The 18159-nt window shown below is 47.1% G+C and overlaps 1 protein-coding gene across 1 annotated transcript in view; it reads right to left on the bottom strand.

Moving 5' to 3' along the window:
* Nucleotides 1–18159, bottom strand: part of LOC140430258 (uncharacterized) — a 148928-nt gene that overhangs the window by 106502 nt on the left and 24267 nt on the right. Inside the window, exons 9-19 of the mRNA XM_072517685.1 lie at nt 15496–15613; nt 15233–15371; nt 14837–14947; nt 14674–14743; nt 9211–9348; nt 8935–9099; nt 7364–7458; nt 6964–7090; nt 3174–3426; nt 3035–3087; nt 2851–2951 (exon numbers count right to left, since the gene is read on the bottom strand). Coding sequence (XP_072373786.1) covers nt 2851–2951; nt 3035–3087; nt 3174–3426; nt 6964–7090; nt 7364–7458; nt 8935–9099; nt 9211–9348; nt 14674–14743; nt 14837–14947; nt 15233–15371; nt 15496–15613 — 1370 coding nt within the window. The remainder of the gene's footprint in view (nt 1–2850; nt 2952–3034; nt 3088–3173; nt 3427–6963; nt 7091–7363; nt 7459–8934; nt 9100–9210; nt 9349–14673; nt 14744–14836; nt 14948–15232; nt 15372–15495; nt 15614–18159) is intronic.

The raw sequence follows: 18159 nt of genomic DNA, 5'->3' as shown, positions 1-18159 counted from the left end.
ATCGGAGTCTAATCCCCCAACTACAACATCGGGGCTCCCATCCCCCCAACTACCAACATCGCGGCTCCCATCTCCCCAATTACCAACATCGCACCTCCCATCCCCCCAACTACCAACATCGGGGCTCCAAACTCCCCAACTACCAACCTCGGGGTCCAATCCCCCCAAATACCACCATCGGGGCTCCCATCCCCCCAACTACCAACATCGGGGCTCCCATCTCCCCCAACTACCAACATCGGGGTCCAATCCCCCCAAATACCAACATCGGGGCTCCCATCTCCCCAACTACCAACATCGGGGTCCAATCCCCCCAAATACCAACATCGGGGTACAATCCCCCCAACTACAACATCGGGGCTCCCAACCTCCCAACTACCAACATCGGGGCTCCCATCTCCCCAACTACCAACATCGGGGCTCCCATCTCCCCCAACTACTAACATCGGGGCTCCCATCTCCCCCAACTACTAACATCAGGGTCTAATCCCCCCAACTACCAACATCGGAGTCTAATCCCCCAAATACCAACATCGGGGCTCCCATCTCCCCAACTACCAACATCGGGGCTCCCATCCCCCCAATTACCAACATCGCAGCTCCCATCCCCCCAACTACCAACATCGCAGCTCCCATCCCCCCAACTACCAACATCGGGGCTCTCATCTCCCCAACTACCAACATCGCAGCTCCCATCCCCCCAACTATAAACATCGCAGCTCCCATCCCCCCAACTACCAACATCGGGGCTCCCATCTCCCCAACTACCAACATCGGGGTCCAATCCCCCCAAATACCACCATCGGGGCTCCCATCCCCCCAACTACCAACATCGGGGTCCAATCCCCCCAAATACCAACATCGGGGTCCAATCCCCCCAAATACCAACATCGGGGCTCCCATCTCCCCAACTACCAACATCGGGGTCCAATCCCCCCAAGTACCAACATCGGGGCTCCCATCTCCCCAACTACCAACATCGGGGTCCAATCCCCCCAAATACCAACATCGGGGTCCAATCCCCCCAAATACCAACATCGGGGCTCCCATCTCCCCAACTACCAACATCGGGGTCCAATCCCCCCAAATACCACCATCGGGGCTCCCATCTCCCCAATTACCAACATCGGGGCTCCCATCTCCCCCAACTACCAACATCGGGGTCCCATCCCCCCAACTACAACATCGGGGCTCCCATCCCCCCAACTACCAACATCGCGGCTCCCATCTCCCCAATCACCAACATCGGGGCTCCCATCTCCCCAACTACCAACATCGGGGTCCAATCTCCCCAACTACCAACATTGGGCTGCCATCTCCCCAACTACCAACATCGGGGTACAATCCCCCCAAATACCACCATCGGGGCTCCCATCTCCCCAACTACCAACATCGGGGCTCCAATCCCCCCAACTACCAACATCGGGATGCCATCTCCCCAACTACCAACAACGGGGCCCAATCCCCCTAACTATCAACATCGGGGCTCCCATCCCCCCAAGTACCACCATCGGGATTCCCACAACCCCCCTCCCTTCCCATCCCCACTATCAGCATCGGGGCTCCCCCCCCCTCCCAGCTCCTACAATCAGCAAAGGGGCTCACAACCCCCCCCCCCCCCCACACACACACACACACACTCATCCTCACGATCTGCATCTGGAATCTCACCACCCCACCCCCCACCAAATATCAGCATCAGGGCTTTCACCCCTTCCTCAGCCAACACTCAATCTGATAGAGGTAGATGGAGTGGTTGCGAGCCCTGATGCTGATGGTGGGATGAGGAGGGAGAGGGGTTAATACTGATTGTTAGGGGGAGGGTGGTGCAACAGACCTGATGTTGAAGTGGGGGTTGGGAGCCCTGATAGTGGGTGAGAGCCCCGATGCTGATGGTGAGGGTGGGGGCAGGGGCTAATGCTGATGGTGGAGGCGAAGGTGAGGGTCGAGGGGGTGGGCCCTGATGTTCATGTTAGGGGTGAGGGGGAGTAGAAGCCCCCAATGCTGCTGGTCATGGTATGTGGAGGGGGGGGGGGGGGGGTAGAAGGAACACTCAGTGCTGATGGTGAAGGGGGTGTGGAGGCCCTGGTGCTGATTGTGGTGGGGGGGAGGAGCCCTTGGTGCTGATGGTGGGGGGAGGCCGTGGTACTGATGGTGGTGGTGGGAGGAGCCCTCAGTACTGATGGCAGTTTGGGGGGGGGATGGTGGGGGAGGCCCAATGGTGGGGGGGAGGGGGGGCGGGGCCTTCAGTGCTGATGGTGGGGGGGGAGGCCCAGGTACTGATGGTGGTGAGGGGTGAGGAGTTCCCAGTGCTGATGGTCGTGGTGCCGGGGGGGGGGGGGGGAGAAGGAGCACGCGGTGCTGATGCTGGGGGTGGGGGGGCGGTGGAGGCCCTGGTGCTGGTTGTGGTGGTGGGAGGAGCCCTCCGTGCTGATGGTAGTGGGGTATGGGGGGGTGGGAGGCCCGATGCTGATGGTGGTGGGGAGCCCCAGATGCTTATGGGACGATGGGGGGGGGTCGCCGATGTTCATGGGAGTGGCGGGTTGGGGTGCCATTTTTAAAGGGTACCCCGATTTCTGTGGAGCCGGCCTTGTTCCCCCGCCACCCCCACCCCACCCCACCACCAAAGTGACGACCTTTGAATTTCTTTTCCAGAGAGGCTCAAAACCTGGAGTAAAAATCTGGCTGTGCAGCTGGAGAGCCAGAGCCTGACATTCTGGAAAATATGTAGGAAAACTCTGTCCAGTAGCTCTAAGTCAAGAAGAAAGAACACTGTCTAAGAATCACACCACAAGTTTATCTAGCCTCCAAAGATTTGTGCAAATAATATAATTTATCAGCGGCACTTACACATTCCATGTCAAGCGTTTGACAGCTCTTCTGACATTCTGTGCCAATACTGTCAGCTGATTTGTTATTGCAGTCAAAGTAAACCAGTGGAGCAACACATGCTGGAAAGAAAAAACAAACACAGATTTAGACACACAAAAGACATACTTTTTGTCTGAATAATTACTTTTTTTCAATATGTTACCTTGAGAATGTGACTCCCCTCCAATACACTCCAGCTTCCCTTGATTGCAGGTACTGCAATAAAATAACAGATATCATCAGTCACTGAATTCAGATACTTCTCTCCTCAGTTATGTCATTAATTAACTTCACAAGCTCACCACAAGGCAGCTTCGTCATGAATGGTCTCTCCTGCTGGCACTGCCAACCCCCTATAGTAGCATGGACAATGGGAGGCTGGTACACATTTACCAGTGTCCTCCATGTATGTTCCATCAGCACAACCACATCCATCCACTGGCGCAATGTCAATCTCACATGTTTTATCTGGTGCTCCTAGGGACTGACAGGTCCGCTGGCAGCTTGTCATATTGTAGCTGTAGACCAGAGTCTTGGGGCAGTTGAGGTATTTGGCTGAAATTAATAAATACAGACAACTTGAAGAATTTTCAAACTTCATTTCAAACTAATCTAAAATTAATACAGATAATATATTTTTGAAAAGTATTGTTTCAGAGTGGCAACTTTTTTCACAATGTGTTACTCTGTATCAGGTCACTGGCATGTAAGGATGGCAAGCAGAGAAAAGAAAGGCGAGAAAATAATCAGCGAAGGAGCTTTTCACCAATTACTAGTACATACTCCAAAGCACGGAATCCAGAGAGTAAGACAGGTGAGGCGAGGGCACATATAGACACTTGTTAGTATGATATCACAGCTATGGCTCAAACGTTGATTAAAAAATGGTAGCTGGGATAAAGAAAGGGATTTAAAAAAAGATGGGGTGCAATATTGGTTAAAGAAACAATCACAGCTGTGAGGAGGGATGATATGCTCGAGGGATCTTCAAACGAGGATTAAACTGACTGAAGAACAAAAGGGGGCAATTACACGGCTGAAGATATACGATGGACTCATAAACAGTCAGAGGGAGATAGAAGATCAAAATTGTCAAAAAATTGCAGAAACAATAAAGTAGTAATGGGAGGCAATTTCAACTCTGCTGGGTTAAAATCAATGTAAAAGATATAGAAGGAGCAGAGTTCTTAAAATGCACGCTGGAGAACCTTTGCAGCAACAATAAGTAACTCAACAAACGGTTTACAAGAATGTTGCCAGGGCTAGAAAAGTGTGGCTATGAGGAGAGGTTGGTGTTATTTTGCTTGGAACAAAGAACATAAGGCTGAGGGGTGACTTAATAGAACATAGAACATAGAAAAATACAGCACAGAACAGGCCCTTCGGGCCACGATGTTGTGCCGAACCTTTGTCCTAGATTAATCATAGATTATCATTGAATTTACAGTGCAGAAGGAGGCCATTCGGCCCATTGAGTCTGCACCGGCTCTTGGAAAGAGCACCCTACCCAAAGTCAACACCTCCACCCAACACTAAGGGCAATTTTGGACACTAAGGGCAATTTATCATGGCCAATCCACCTAACCTGCACATCTTTGGACTGTGGGAGGAAACCGGAGCACCCGGAGGAAACCCACGCAGACACGGGGAGGACCAAGACTTAATTGAGGTGTACAAAATTATGAGGGGAAGGGAGAGATTGGCAGGATAAAATAGTTTCCCTTGGTGGAGAATTCTAGAACCAAGGGATATAGATTCAAGATAAGTGGCAGAAGGTGTAGAAGGGACATGAGGAAAAACTTTTTTACACAGAGGGTAGTGGGAGTCTGGAATTCGCTGCCTGAGTTGGTGGTGGAGACAGAGACCCTAAACTCTTTTAAACAGTACCTGGATCTGCACCTTGAAAGCTGTAAGCTTCAGGGCGATGGACTGGGGCAGGAAGGTGGGATTAGAAAGGGCACCTGGGTGTCCTCGGGCTGGCATGGACAAAGTGGGCCAAATGGCCTCCTTCTGTGGTGTAATGTTTCTATGATTCTATGGTGGGGTGAGACAATTCTGGTCTTAGTTTTAGAAAATGAAGCTGGGCAAGCGGAAGGAATATCAGTGGGAGAGCAGTTAGATATAGGGCGGGATTCTACAGTCCTCCAGTCATGTGCTTCTCGGCAGCGCACCATTCGTTGGCGGCAGACTTCTCTCTTCCCGCCGCTTGTCAATGGGATTTCCCATTGAAGCCACCCCATGTTGCCAGGAAACCTGCGGGCGGGGGTAAGCTGCCAATAGGAAAACTGAATCCCGACTGCCAGAGAATTACGGCCACAATGTAATTCTGGAAAAGGACATTGACAGACCAAGAGTAAAGGTTTTAAATTGGAGAATGGCTAATATCAATAAAGCTACTTGAAGATAAATATGTGTCAGAGCAGTGGGAAACTATCCAGGAGGAAATAGTGAGAGCTCAGAACAAATATGTTCCCACAAAGGAAAAGGATGGGACTCCTAAATCCAGACCCCCTGCAAGTCAAACACCATATAGAGTAGGTTTAGCTCACTTGGCTGGACAGCTGGTTCGTGATGCAGAGCAAGGCCAGCAGTGTGGGTTCAATTCCTGTCCTGGCTGAGGTTATTCATGAAGGCCTGCCTTCTCAACCTTGTCCCTGGCCTGAGGTGTGGTGATCTTCAGGTTAAACCATTATCAGCCAAGGTGAAAGCAGTCTTTGGTCATCTGGCTTATGGCAAAGGAAGAAATCGCAGAGGCTCAGACTCCTTTACTAACCCTCTTGGCCAGAGAGCTGGAGGGTGGTTATCATTGTAAAGTTATTTTAAAAAAGAGTAAGGGATAGATAACCAGAGACTAGTCAGCCTACCCTCTGTGGTGGACAAAATCCTAAGGGACAGTAGAAGTTGTTATTTAGACAGGCATGGATTAATCAAGGACAGTCGGCCAAGGACCTGTTAAGGGATGGTGTGCCTGACTAATCTGGTTGAATTTTTTGAGAATGCATTAAGAGGGGTAATTGAAAGCCTCTCAAAATAAATTAATTTTGGAAATAATTTTAAAGGTGGAGACAAAGATGAAGACTTGCCAAAAGGAAGGGGATAAAGAATGGCACAGAAAGTTTCAGTCAGAGGAACGGATTTTCCAGAGGGAATGTAAGGCTTGAACATTCAAACATATATACAAACATATGGAGTATGCCAATCGGCCCCTTGGACCTGCCATGCGTTTGATAAGATCTGATTTTGGCCTTTACGTTCCTGATTGCACAGATATGATAAGATGGGGCAAGGTCATGGAGGGATTTAAAAATTAGTCTGGGGGTAGGCCACTTAGGACTGAGATGAGGAGGAATTCCATCACTTAGTGGGTGATGAATCCTTGGCATTCTCTGCCCCAGAGGGCTGCAGAGACGCTGTCGTTGGGCAGAATTTTACAGTCCTGACACAGCCGGGGGCAGGGCTGGAAAATCCAGTGGGTTGCTGAAAAGCCCATTGATTTCAGTGAGCGTGGAAATCCTGCCGGTGGGAAGGGCTATAAAATTCCACCCGTTGAATCCGTTCAAGACAAGTATCGATAGATTTTTATATATGAGAAACATCCGGGGATACAGGGATCATGCAGGACAATGATGTGTATGGGAGTAGCCAGGATCTCATTGAAATGGTGGAACGAGCTTGATGGGCTGAATGGCCTACTCCTGGGCAGGCACGGTAGCACAGTGGTTAACACAGTTGCTTCACAGCTCCAGGGTCCCAGGTCCGATTCCCGTCGTGGGTCACTGTCTGTGCGGAGTCTGCACGTTCTCCCCGTGTCTGCGTGGGTTTCCTACGGGTGCTCCGGTTTCCTCCAACAGTCCAAAGATGTGCAGGTTAGGTGGATTGGCCATGATAAATTAGTGTCCAAAAAAGGTTCGGTGGGGTTACGGGGATAGGGTGGGAGGTGTGAAAATAGGGTGGAGGTGTAGGCTTAGGTAGGATGCTCTTTCTAAGGGCTGGTGCAGACTCGATGGGCCGAATGGCCTCCTTCTCACTGTAAATTCTAGGATTCTATGATTCCTGCTCCTATTTCATCTGATCTTTTATTGTTATACTTACAGCATACGTTATCTCTCCAGTTTGAAATGATGATGCCTTTTAACGCACACGCTTGAACATATGACGAGAGGGCAGCACACATGCAGTCCTCACTCTTTTCACAGTTACAGCTGTCATATTTACATTGCTGCAAAATAAGGCGTTGTGTTATCTCACACTTACGGTGTGGTTTAAATAAAGATTTAACAAATAAACATTCCTTCAAATAAAAACACTCAACGCATAACACAATATGCAAACCAAAGCCTTAAAGAGTCACACAGTTCTGCAGTTTATAGTAATTTTCATGTTGAGAAATTCATAAATCAAATAAGAACTGTGACTTTTATATTGGTACAATCAATACAGTAGTTTTTACAGTAACAATCATCATATACAATGACAGAGGAACTTTTTCTACCTCATGGTATTGATTGGGGTTGATATGCGAATGGCATTGAGCAAATGCAGAGTTGTCAGCTATTAGCAGGCCGCACCAATGCTTAGCGTACCTTTCTAGAAAAATAAAGGAGAAATTAAAAATTAAACTTTTCCAAGTGATTAATCTTCCCCCAATGGTGGGTTAATGGCGGATTGACCTTTCCGCTGTCAGGCAGCGCAAATGTCATTTGCATTCATTTGCATCTCATAAATGCTCATTAAAAACAGCTGTTCACCAGGGTCCTATCAGGCCTTCCAATCTTACATCATACCAGCTTTAAATCACATGTGTGTCAAACCCGATTGTAAAGTGGACCATGTACAAGACAGCCCTCAGTTGGCAAGAGACTTTGAGGTTAGTGCTACATGGCTTTCTGCCATAGTGCTGCGCTGTTCCTGGTGCGCTAAACACCACTCTGCCGGTGCAAACCTGCCCTCCAACTCTGTGCTGAGCTGGTCTTCATGGGCAGCACCATGCTTCTGGCTCCATAGACCTTCCTGTGTCATCGTTTCACTTCAGTACGTCAGCTGGGATTGGGGAATACAAGGGTAACTTTCTGGACAACACTGGGCTGTGGGACATACGTAGCCACCACAACAAAGGTGTGAAGTTCAACCCAATGTGGAGTGCGAGGTGAAGTGAGATATTGGGGGCGGAGGTGGCTGATGAAGACAAATGGGGCAATGTGGAAGGAGAGCTGTAGAAGGAGGGGGATAGAGCAAGTGCTCACAAAAGCAGGAAAAGGGGCAAGGAAGAAGCTGAAGAAGACGAATGATGGAAGGCAGAGAGAAAACCGAGGGGAGGGAAGCTGGACCCCAACAAGACTGCATGACAAGCTCACAAACAAGGGGTCAAACCCTAACCCTAACCTCTTTGTTTGCTGGAAGGGGATGGATGAAGACTTCAGAGGCATTGGGTAGAGGTCCAAGTGGGGCATGGGCACCTTGCAGGTGATGGGCTCATAGGGAAGGTGGTTGAATCAGAGAACAGACTTCTTCTTGAAACTGCCAGCCTTTTTTCTCTGGGTTGCTGTAATCCTGCACAGTCTGGTGAGGACAGATGGGCTGGTGAGAGTGATATGAGTGTTCTGGACTGGTATTTAAATATGGCCCCGGGACCTTTGATCTTGTCACCTGAGAGCTGGATGAGTCTGCTGCCAGACTGCCAGGAGATTCGGAGGGGAACTCATCTGTGCATAATTAATGAGCTTTCAAGCACTAGATGTTGCACTGAATCTTGCACGATTGCCCGCCATTCTAGTCGGTGGGACAGACGCTACTGCTCTCAGTCTCAAAATGGGAGAATTCCACCCTATGTTCCCTCCCCATAATCCTACATTATGCCTATCTACATGAATGGGGCTTTGGGAAAATAAGAACTGTTGTGTGATAGTGAATAAAATCATTCATGTATTACATGATAAAAAAAGCTTTGCATTAAAGAATCTGAGTTAATTCTGTTAAGTTGTCCTGTAACTCATCCTAAACCTCATTAGGTTATGATTCCAACCTTTAGGCTCATCAATGCAAATCAATAAGTTATAGACTAACCATTTTCAACACTGAGGGAGCAAGGATTTTCATGAATATCTTTTCTGTCTGGGCATCTAGCTTTGGTCTTCCAGGTATTTGCAAAGGCAGCAGATGATCCTTCCACAAGACCACTGAAGACTTTAAATTCATCATTAAGTACATCATTAAAGTTTCCACAAAGACCTAAATAAACACAAACAAATTGTACAGTGTTTAATCGACACTGAGAACAATGCAGCATTTATGGCTATTCCAATGACTGGGTGGCAAAGGTGCAACTAGGTTGTAACTTACCACACATGTATCTTTTGAAGGAAGAATCCAGCGTTATGTAGAGTTGCATTAAGGGCACTAACTGTACCTGGAGCTGCAGCCCAAAGGTTGTGTGGACGATAACATGGAAACCTGAGGGCTTGAATATAGTGACGTTGGCTGTGAAAACAGGAAAGTTGGACATTTAGGAACATTTGCAGCACCACAGTGTATTGATGATGCAATCAAATTGTGATTTGCTTTTAGAAATTTGAGCAGAAATTTGGTTTTCATTAATTGAAGTTTTGGATGTCTAAAATGAAGATTAAACATAAAAATCTCTCCAAATTATATATTACGCTTGACGGATGGATTTTTGCATCTTTTAATACTGTCATTATATTTTTATTTTTTTTATATTTTCATGTGATGTGGACATCGCTGGCATCCTTAATTGACTTGAGAAGGTGGTGGTGAGTCGTCTTCTTGAACTGCTACTTCAGGGGCATTTCCTCTGCTGTTCGGAAGGGAGTTCCAGGAATTTCACTCAGCAACAGTGAAGGAACAACAATATATTTCCAAGTCAGCATGGTAAGTGGCTTGGAGGGGAACTTGCAGGTGGTTGTTTTCCACATGTCTGCTGCCCAGGTCCTTCAGATGGTAGAGATCTTGGTTTGCAAAGCGCTGTCAAAAGAGCATTGGTGAGTTTCTGCAGTGCATCTTGTAGATGGTACACAAGGCTGCGTCGGTGGTGGGGGGAGTAAGTGTTTATGGAAGGGGTGTCAATCAAGCGGGTTGTTTTGTCCTGGCTGGTGTCAAGCTTCTTCAGTATTGTTGGAGTTACACTCATCCAGGAAAGTGGAGAGTATTCAAAGTCAATTTATGGGGTACAGGTTGTTTGTAATAACTTACCAATTGCAAATCAAATCAGGTTCCACAAAGTTTTACCATCCAGCAAGAATGAACACATTGGGGGTGATTTTGAGCCTGTGTTAGCTGTCAGTGAGAACAGCGATGTGGGTGGAAAATTTAGCGAGAATCCTAAAACACGAGATTGCGATTTCCGATTTTCCAGGCCGCTTGCTGGCGGCGTAACGGGAAATCTGCCACGGAAGGCCGAGAATCTAATTTTAATACATTATAATATCATTAGTGAGCTTTCCCTCCGGGACTTCCCCACTCACTGAATATTCACTGGTCGCCATTCAGACATCACAACGATGTGATTTCCAACAGCTGTATGAAAACGAGAGCCTGGCGACCTCACATCTGAACGGGATATTGGAAGTGAGTGCTCAGGTCACCATCACTATCCATGGTGCCAGTCATAGGGGTGCCAGCATCAGAGAATATGAAAGAACCAGATATAAGTTCCAATCGGGGTCGGGCGGATGGATGGGTGGGCGGGGGTTTAGTCTCAGGATCTCGGGTGGTTAGGTTGGTCGCAGGCCTTAGCGCCGTTGCATAGCTGTGAGTCTCTAGGTTTAAAGGGGTCTGATAGCTGGTTTTCAGATAGTGCGTCCTGGGTTCTCCTTGTTGGGCTTGTGGTGTAAAACCGCTGAGCGATTGCCCTTCCAGAATGGCAGCTGGAAAGTGGTGGGAGCCGGTGAATCCACAGGGTCAGCACAGGGGCCAACTGTGAGGTTCTTGGGTGAGGTCCCATCAGAGGCCAGGCTGCATGGGCAGAGCATTGTGGGAACAAAGCTTACTCCAGTAGTTTATGGTGCCAATCGGTCAGGCAAGGAAATTACCCTAATCTGTAGGGCTGCGATTGGCTACACCAGCTGCAGTTGGATTGGCACCATATCCTCCAAGTGGGATCTAGCGATCTGTGTGCGGTGCTGAGCAAGTTCCCCGAGGTTTTACAGCCTGGCTTTGGTACAATTATAAAAATCCAAGTGGACCGGAGGCCCAGCCCCGATATTTTCGTGCCCGCCCAGTTCCCTGCATTTTATTGGAGACAGTCGAGACTGAGCTTCGTCGCTTGGAGAGTTTGGACATCATTAGACCTGTGCGCTTCGCCCATGGACAGTGCCGATGGTCCATCTGCTGAAGCCGGATATCAGGTGGAGATCACCTCTTCAACTGTATTTATTATGCCCATCAACACTGTCTGTGACCCAGTCATATTTGTCAGAAAAGACAATCATGTTACAGTAGTTAAATTGATGACCAGTGAAATTGCCAAAATTGGTCCAGTCACATCATCTCTTGGTTGTGGAGCTTCCATCCCTGTTCATAAAATGTTTATTTTGAGACTTTTAGGGTCTCTTAATAGTATAATGGGGTTTTTTGAAGTGGCTTCTAATTGACTGTTTATTTTGATAGTTTTAAGAGAATCACAAAAAAATCCTGATGTTATTATAGGGCTTATGAATTCTGTACATGACGGATACTGGATGAGTGAGCATGATAGTGATGTGAGGGGTTATGTGGGGAACATGGAGGGGTTATGGCATGAAGCTTAAGGGGCGTCACACTCAGCTAGTGAAGTGGGCCGCTGTCTCAGTGAACAGAGGTGGGCCTTTTAACTTGACTTCCTTGGCATCTGCCCACTTCTATCTCCACCTCAGGTCTGCTTCTGGAAGCGGTGGATCCGGCGCTAAACCCCCCCCCCCCCCTCTCATGGCAACACCACCATGGAGGACCATGCAGGAATGTTCCCTTTCAGTTGGGGAACACTTCAGCAGTCAAGGGCATTCAGCCTCTGATCTCCGGGTAAGCGTTCTCCAAGGCGGCCTTCAGGAGGCGCGACAACGCAGAATCGCCGAGCAGAAACTTATAGCCAAGTTCCGCACACATAAGTGCGGCCTCAACCGGGACCTGGGATTCATGTCGCATTGCATTCATCCCCCACCATCTGGCCTGCAAAATCCTACCAACTGTCCTGGCTTGATACAATTCACACCTCTTTAACCTGGGGTTACCCCATCTCTGGATCTGTAAAGATTTAATCATCTGCTAAATGCTCATATTCCAAGCATTGTTTGGCATCTTTGAATCTGTCTATATATATGTTTCTGGAACATACCTCTTCATTCACCTGAGGAAGGAGCTGCGCTCCGAAAGCTAGTGACATCGAAACAAACCTGTTGGACTTTAACCTGGTGTTGTAAGACTTCTTACCATGGAGGAAGATAGAGTGAACAAGTCCTTTTTCTTTTATTCACTCATGGGATGTAAGCATTATGGATTTGGCCAGCCTTTACTGCCCATTCCTTGCCCTTGAACTGAGAGTCTTGCTAGGCCATGTCAGAGAACATTTAAGAGTCAACCACATTGCTGTGGGTCTGGAGTCACATGTAGGCCAGACCAAGTAAGGACAGAAGATTTTCTTCCCTGAAGGACATTAGTGAACCAGATGGGTTTTTACTGCAATAGTTTCATGGTCATCGTTAGACTTTTAATTCCAGATTTTTATTGAATTCAAATTTAGCAATTTGCCATGGATTATCCTCGGCAGAATTCTCCATTCCTGAGACTAAGGGCTGGTTTCTCTCCCCCTGCCCGCCGCCAGAATCACACGGGCAAGACGGCGATAATGGAAATATCCATTGACCTTGGGCGGGATTCTCCAGGCCGCCGGGCGAATGCAGGCGGAGAATCCCACCCTTTGACACCTGGGTGTTTCATGGACTTCCACGACAGCAAACCTGGCGCTGCACCTGGACCAATTAAATGACCATTGAGAGGCTAGCACTGCCACCACGTGGATTACAATCGATTCCAATGAAAAACGGTGCCGGATTCGTGATTGACGCTCAGGAGGCTGACAAGCTGGAGCCGCATTTACACACTTCACTCCCCACACACCCATCCCAGCCAACAAGATGGTACTGTTTGCGCTGGAGCGTGCCCATATGGCTAATCGGTCGGCCGGGGCCAGAGGGCACCTAGGGGGCTGGCCTGGGGGTCACACACACGACCCGTGGCCCTAAGTTCACAGTGAGCAGTCAGCAGCACGCACAGCTGTATGGCTGCCTACCCAGCTGTGGCAATGGTGTTCTGTGCCCGTCCTCCCCGACCCCACAGCCCACCTTCTGACCACTCCCTGCTTTTCCCCTCAGCCCTGGCAGACATCCCCGGCCAGCAGCAGAACTGCCAGCAAACTATGGCGATGTTGGACACTTTCCATTGCTCCTCTCTCTCCCTCAGCAGCCACGACACCGGTCTCACGATTTTGTAAAAGCACAAGTGAACCGGGGCGTCAGGAATTTGGCCCATTGGAGGCGGAGAATCGCGGAGGTTCCACAGAATACTGGGTCAGGCCCGTTAACGATATGCCATCAGCACTTACTGTACATGCATTCTGGAACGCATTGACGCCACTGCCGAGGCGATGGAGAATTGCTATTTGGAGTGAGTGAAATTGGCGTCTGTCGCGATTTTGGCACCGGAACCGATACTCTGCCCAATCGCATTTCCCGATTCTGGCATCGGCTGACTGAGAATCCCGCACAGGGTCACTGGATTACTAGACCAGTGACAGTACCACTACGCCACTGCCTCTCCTGCTGTACAGGAGTAGGATCAGATAATGATAAATGGCCAAACACAATATTCCCATCTCCGAGATGAAATTTCGGCCTGAGATGTTCTTCTGTTACATTTTTAAGAACATAATTCATATCTTTCCTGCCAATAATGTAATAATAATATAATAATCTTTATTGTCACAAGTTGGCTTACATTGACACTGCAATGAAGTTACTGTGAAAAGCCCCTAGTCGCCACATTCCGGCGCCTGTTCGGGTTCACTGAGGGAGAATTCAGAATGTCCAAATTACCTAACAGCACGTCTTTTGTGACTTGTGGGAGGAAACCAGAGCACCCGGAGGAAACCCACGCAGACACGGGGAGAACGTGCAGACTCCGCACAGACAGTGACCCACAGTGACAGTGAGCCGGGAATCGAACCTGAGTCCCTGGCGCTGTGAAGCAACAGGACTAACCACTGTGCTACCGTGCTGCCCAAAAGTCAATGTTAGGAGTGGGATTCAAATCCACGCCTCCAGAGGAGACTGTGATACAGAGTTCTCTTGATTTTTTTCTTGTTATAGAGTGAAATTATTATACATATTCTTATTTAAATCTATTGTTGATGTCATCAGTAAGTGCTGTCACATCATTAATAATTGTTGATGTTCCTTGTGTATATTTGTATTTAACTGCCGTTAGTTCTAATTCTATTCTGTTCCTGTTATTTCGATGTTTGGCTACTGCTCCTGTTTTAAGTCCATACTGTATTTTAAACTTAGTTATTTTTATATATTAAAGAAGATTAACTTCCACCACATCGTTTCAACTACCATTTTGTGGTCAAGTTACCAAAGTTCTAGTTCCTTTTTGACTATAAGATCCAATGCACTGCATATTCGGCCATGCAATGTCCAATCAGGAATCTGCAAGCTTGAGACTTTTCTCAAGATAAAGGAATTGTGTAAATGTTGTGTTTAATACAAAGAAAACTAATGATTCAAGGCAAAAAACAGGAACTAAACTTACCAATGGTTACAGGCAACTGTGTAAAGATTCCATTGACAGAGATGCTGCCACTGGGGTTTATTGCGATAATCTGTAAAATAAAAAGCACCAATAACATCATTTTTCGACCTTCTTTATATCAAAGTGGTTTAAGCCGCCAAAAAGCTAATTGAGAATGACTTACAGAGTGAGCCCCATGGAGAGTCAGTGATACTGTCTTTAAACATGTCTCCGAATCAGTAACACCACATTGCTGCAGTTCCCCCAGGACAGTGAATAAAGTATTCCTACAGTCCTAGAGCAAATGATTAGAAAAATAAGACGAAATAGCAATCTTGACAGTGCAAAATAGTGTTTATTAATGCTGCAACACATTCTCCGGTATTCTGAGCAAAAGTCCTTTTAGATTTTCCATTTGGAAGACTTAGTTGAGCCAGCGGAGAACATGTAGACTTTCACAGAAACAGACCAATACCAATTCTCTTACTTTTGTTCTGCCAAAAACACAGCAACATTATGAGCAAGTCAAACTTGTTGGTGCGAATAATTTCCAGTGTCCTAAAACTCAAGTGATCCTTACCTTAGCAAGAACGTAATGACACCTTCCATGGAATGTGTAATAGCTTTCATCAAATGTATTAATATGAGCTCCTCCCTCAATAGAACAGATGCCAGGGCAGGAGAGGTCAGTACAAGACCACTGCCCTCCATTACAAGTGCTGCCAGATTTAAAAGTATTTGATGTCAGTTATTTTCTTAGACAAAAATTAAGAAACAATTAATGACAAATGAATACCCCCCATCAAAAACAAACAACCAATTTATCAAAATCAAATTAATTACCATTTACTGCATTTGGTGGAGTAGGACTGTCCGAGTGCATAAGATAGCCCGTTGTAAGTACAGGGACACTGTTCTTTTGGAATGCATCCAGAGTGAGAAATGTCATCAAGGACAGTATCTACAGTATAAAATATATAAGTTAGATATCCTAACTTGCAGATTTTCCTCAGTTGATTTATGATTCAGTTAATTATAATGAAGGGCCGAATGGCCTCATTCTCTGCTGTAACCTTTCTATGGTTCTATGGTTCGAAGTGTTGTAGCCAGGCTGTCTCATGATAATTCTTTGATGCTGTAATCTCACCTTGTAACACTCTCAAATAGCATGGCAACCCTTTGCTACAATTTATTTTCTATTTAACACTTTAAATAGCACAAATCCCTCTCCAAATCACTGTTTCTGTAACAGTAATATAACACCCCCTTTATAACACCAACCGAACACTTACATTCTTTAGCACGCTAGTAACAGAACATACAATATTTTAACATAATACCGCTCCATAATATTAATGTAGCAACTCCACAACATTACTGTTAAATCCACTTGGTAACAATAATGTAACACATGCAGCTCCATAATGCTAGTACAGCACATGCAGTTCTCTATAAAATTGATGTCATAGCTTCTCAATCTATAAAAGTAATATGAGATCCAAATAACTAATAAAACACTCCCTCTATAGCAGTAAGTAGTAGTAAGTTGAGATTCATGTCCAATTCTGGGTATTGCACCTTATGAGGAGGCATGGGATTCAGGGTGATTTAGCAGTTTGGATCAGAAATTGGCTAGCTGGAAGAAGGCAAAGGGTGGTGGTTGATGGGAAATGTTCAGCCTGGAGTCCAGTTACTAGTGGTGTACCACAAGGATCTGTTTTGGGGGCCACTGCTGTTTGTCATTTTTATAAATGACCTGGAGGAGGGCGTAGAAGGATGGGTCAGTAAATTTGCAGATGACACTAAAGTCGGTGGATTTGTGGACAGTACGGAAGGATGTTACAAGTTACAGAGGGACATAGATAAGCTGCAGCGCTGGGCTGAGAGGTGACAAATGGAGTTTAATGCACTAAAGTGTGAGGTGATTCATTTTGGAAGGAATAACAGGAAGACAGAGTACTGGGCTAATGGTAAGATTCTTGGCAGTGTGGGTGAGCAGAGAGATCTCGGTGTCCATGTACATAGATCCCTGAAAGCTGCCACCCAGGTTGAGAGGGTTGTTAAGAAGGCGTACGGTGCGTTAGCTTTTATTGGTGGAGGGATTGAGTTTCGGAGCCATGAGGTCATGTTGCAGCTGTACAAAACGCTGATGCGGCCGCATTTGGAGTATTGCGTGCAATTCTGATCGCCGCATTATAGGAAGGATGTGGAAGCATTGGAAAGGGTGCAGAGGAGATTTACCAGAATGTTGCCTGGTATGGAGGGAAGATCTTATGAGGAAAGGCTGAGGGACCTGAGGCTGTTTTCGTTAGAGAGAAGAAGGTTAAGAGGTGACTTAATTGAGGCATACAAGATGATCAGAGGATTGGATAGGGTGGACAGTGAGAGCCTTTTTCCTTGGATGGTGATGTCTAGCACGAGGGGACATAGCTTTAAATTGAGGGGTGATAGATATAAGACAGACGTCAGAGGTAGGTTCTTTACTCAGAGAGTAGTAAGGGCGTGGAATGCCCTGCCTGCAACAGTAGTGGATTCTACCACATTGTACTGTGGATTCTACACTAAGGGCATTCAAATGGTCATTGGATAGACATATGGACAATAAGGGAATAGTGTAGATGGGCTTTAGAGTGGTTTCACAGGTCGGCGCAACATCGAGGGCCGAAGGGCCTGTACTGCGCTGTAATGTTCTATGTTCTCTGTTCTTATGAAGGATGTGAAGGCTTTAGAGAGAGTGCAGAAAAGATTCATGGGAATTGTTCAAGAAATGAGAGTCTTCAGTTAAGGGGATAGATAGTTGGGGTTCTTTTCCTTACAGAAGAAAAGATTGTGAGGGGGTTTGATAGAGATGTTCAAGATCTGGACAGAGTATGAAAGAACCTGTTCCCACTGGTGGAAATGTTGAGAAACAGAGAACACAGACTTAAGGTGATTGGCAAAAGAGCCAATGGTGTCAGCGAGTGGTTTAGATCTGGAATCCACCGCCTGAGATTGTGGGTGGAAGCAAATGTAATTCTCACTTTTAAAAAGATTGCATAATCACATGAAGAGAAAGAAACTGCAGTGTTACAGGGAAAGACTCGGGGTGCAATTTTGGTCCAGTTTTGTGTGTATTTGGCGTGGAGGTTCGCGATGGCAGAGTTGGTGAGATCGCGGCCTGTATTCAACAGCACTTGGTACCAAAAATGAGCCCCCACGAAATGCTCGACATTACTGGCTCCCTCGCAAACTGATTTGCCCGACTTGCACCTAAGCTTCTTGATGCTAACGAGGGGAGCTGCATTTAAATGCTCCCTCACCCCTCATTCCAAGTCAACACACAAGCATGGCAGTGCCCAAACCTGCTCCTCGCTTTGGGGATTCCTTCCTGGCCAGGCTTCTCGATGCTATGGATGAGAGAGGGGACATCCTATTCCCCCAGGGGGTTGAAAGACCAATAGCAGGGTCAGCAGTGTCGCCTGGGAGGCAGTGGCAGCAGCTGTCAGTGCGGGCAGCATGACAAGGAGG

Source organism: Scyliorhinus torazame, chromosome 10 (assembly GCF_047496885.1).
Source record: "Scyliorhinus torazame isolate Kashiwa2021f chromosome 10, sScyTor2.1, whole genome shotgun sequence".
Lineage (NCBI taxonomy): Eukaryota > Metazoa > Chordata > Chondrichthyes > Carcharhiniformes > Scyliorhinidae > Scyliorhinus > Scyliorhinus torazame.
Note: the sequence above shows the minus strand (reverse complement) of the source record. Positions and strands in the feature narration are given on the sequence as shown.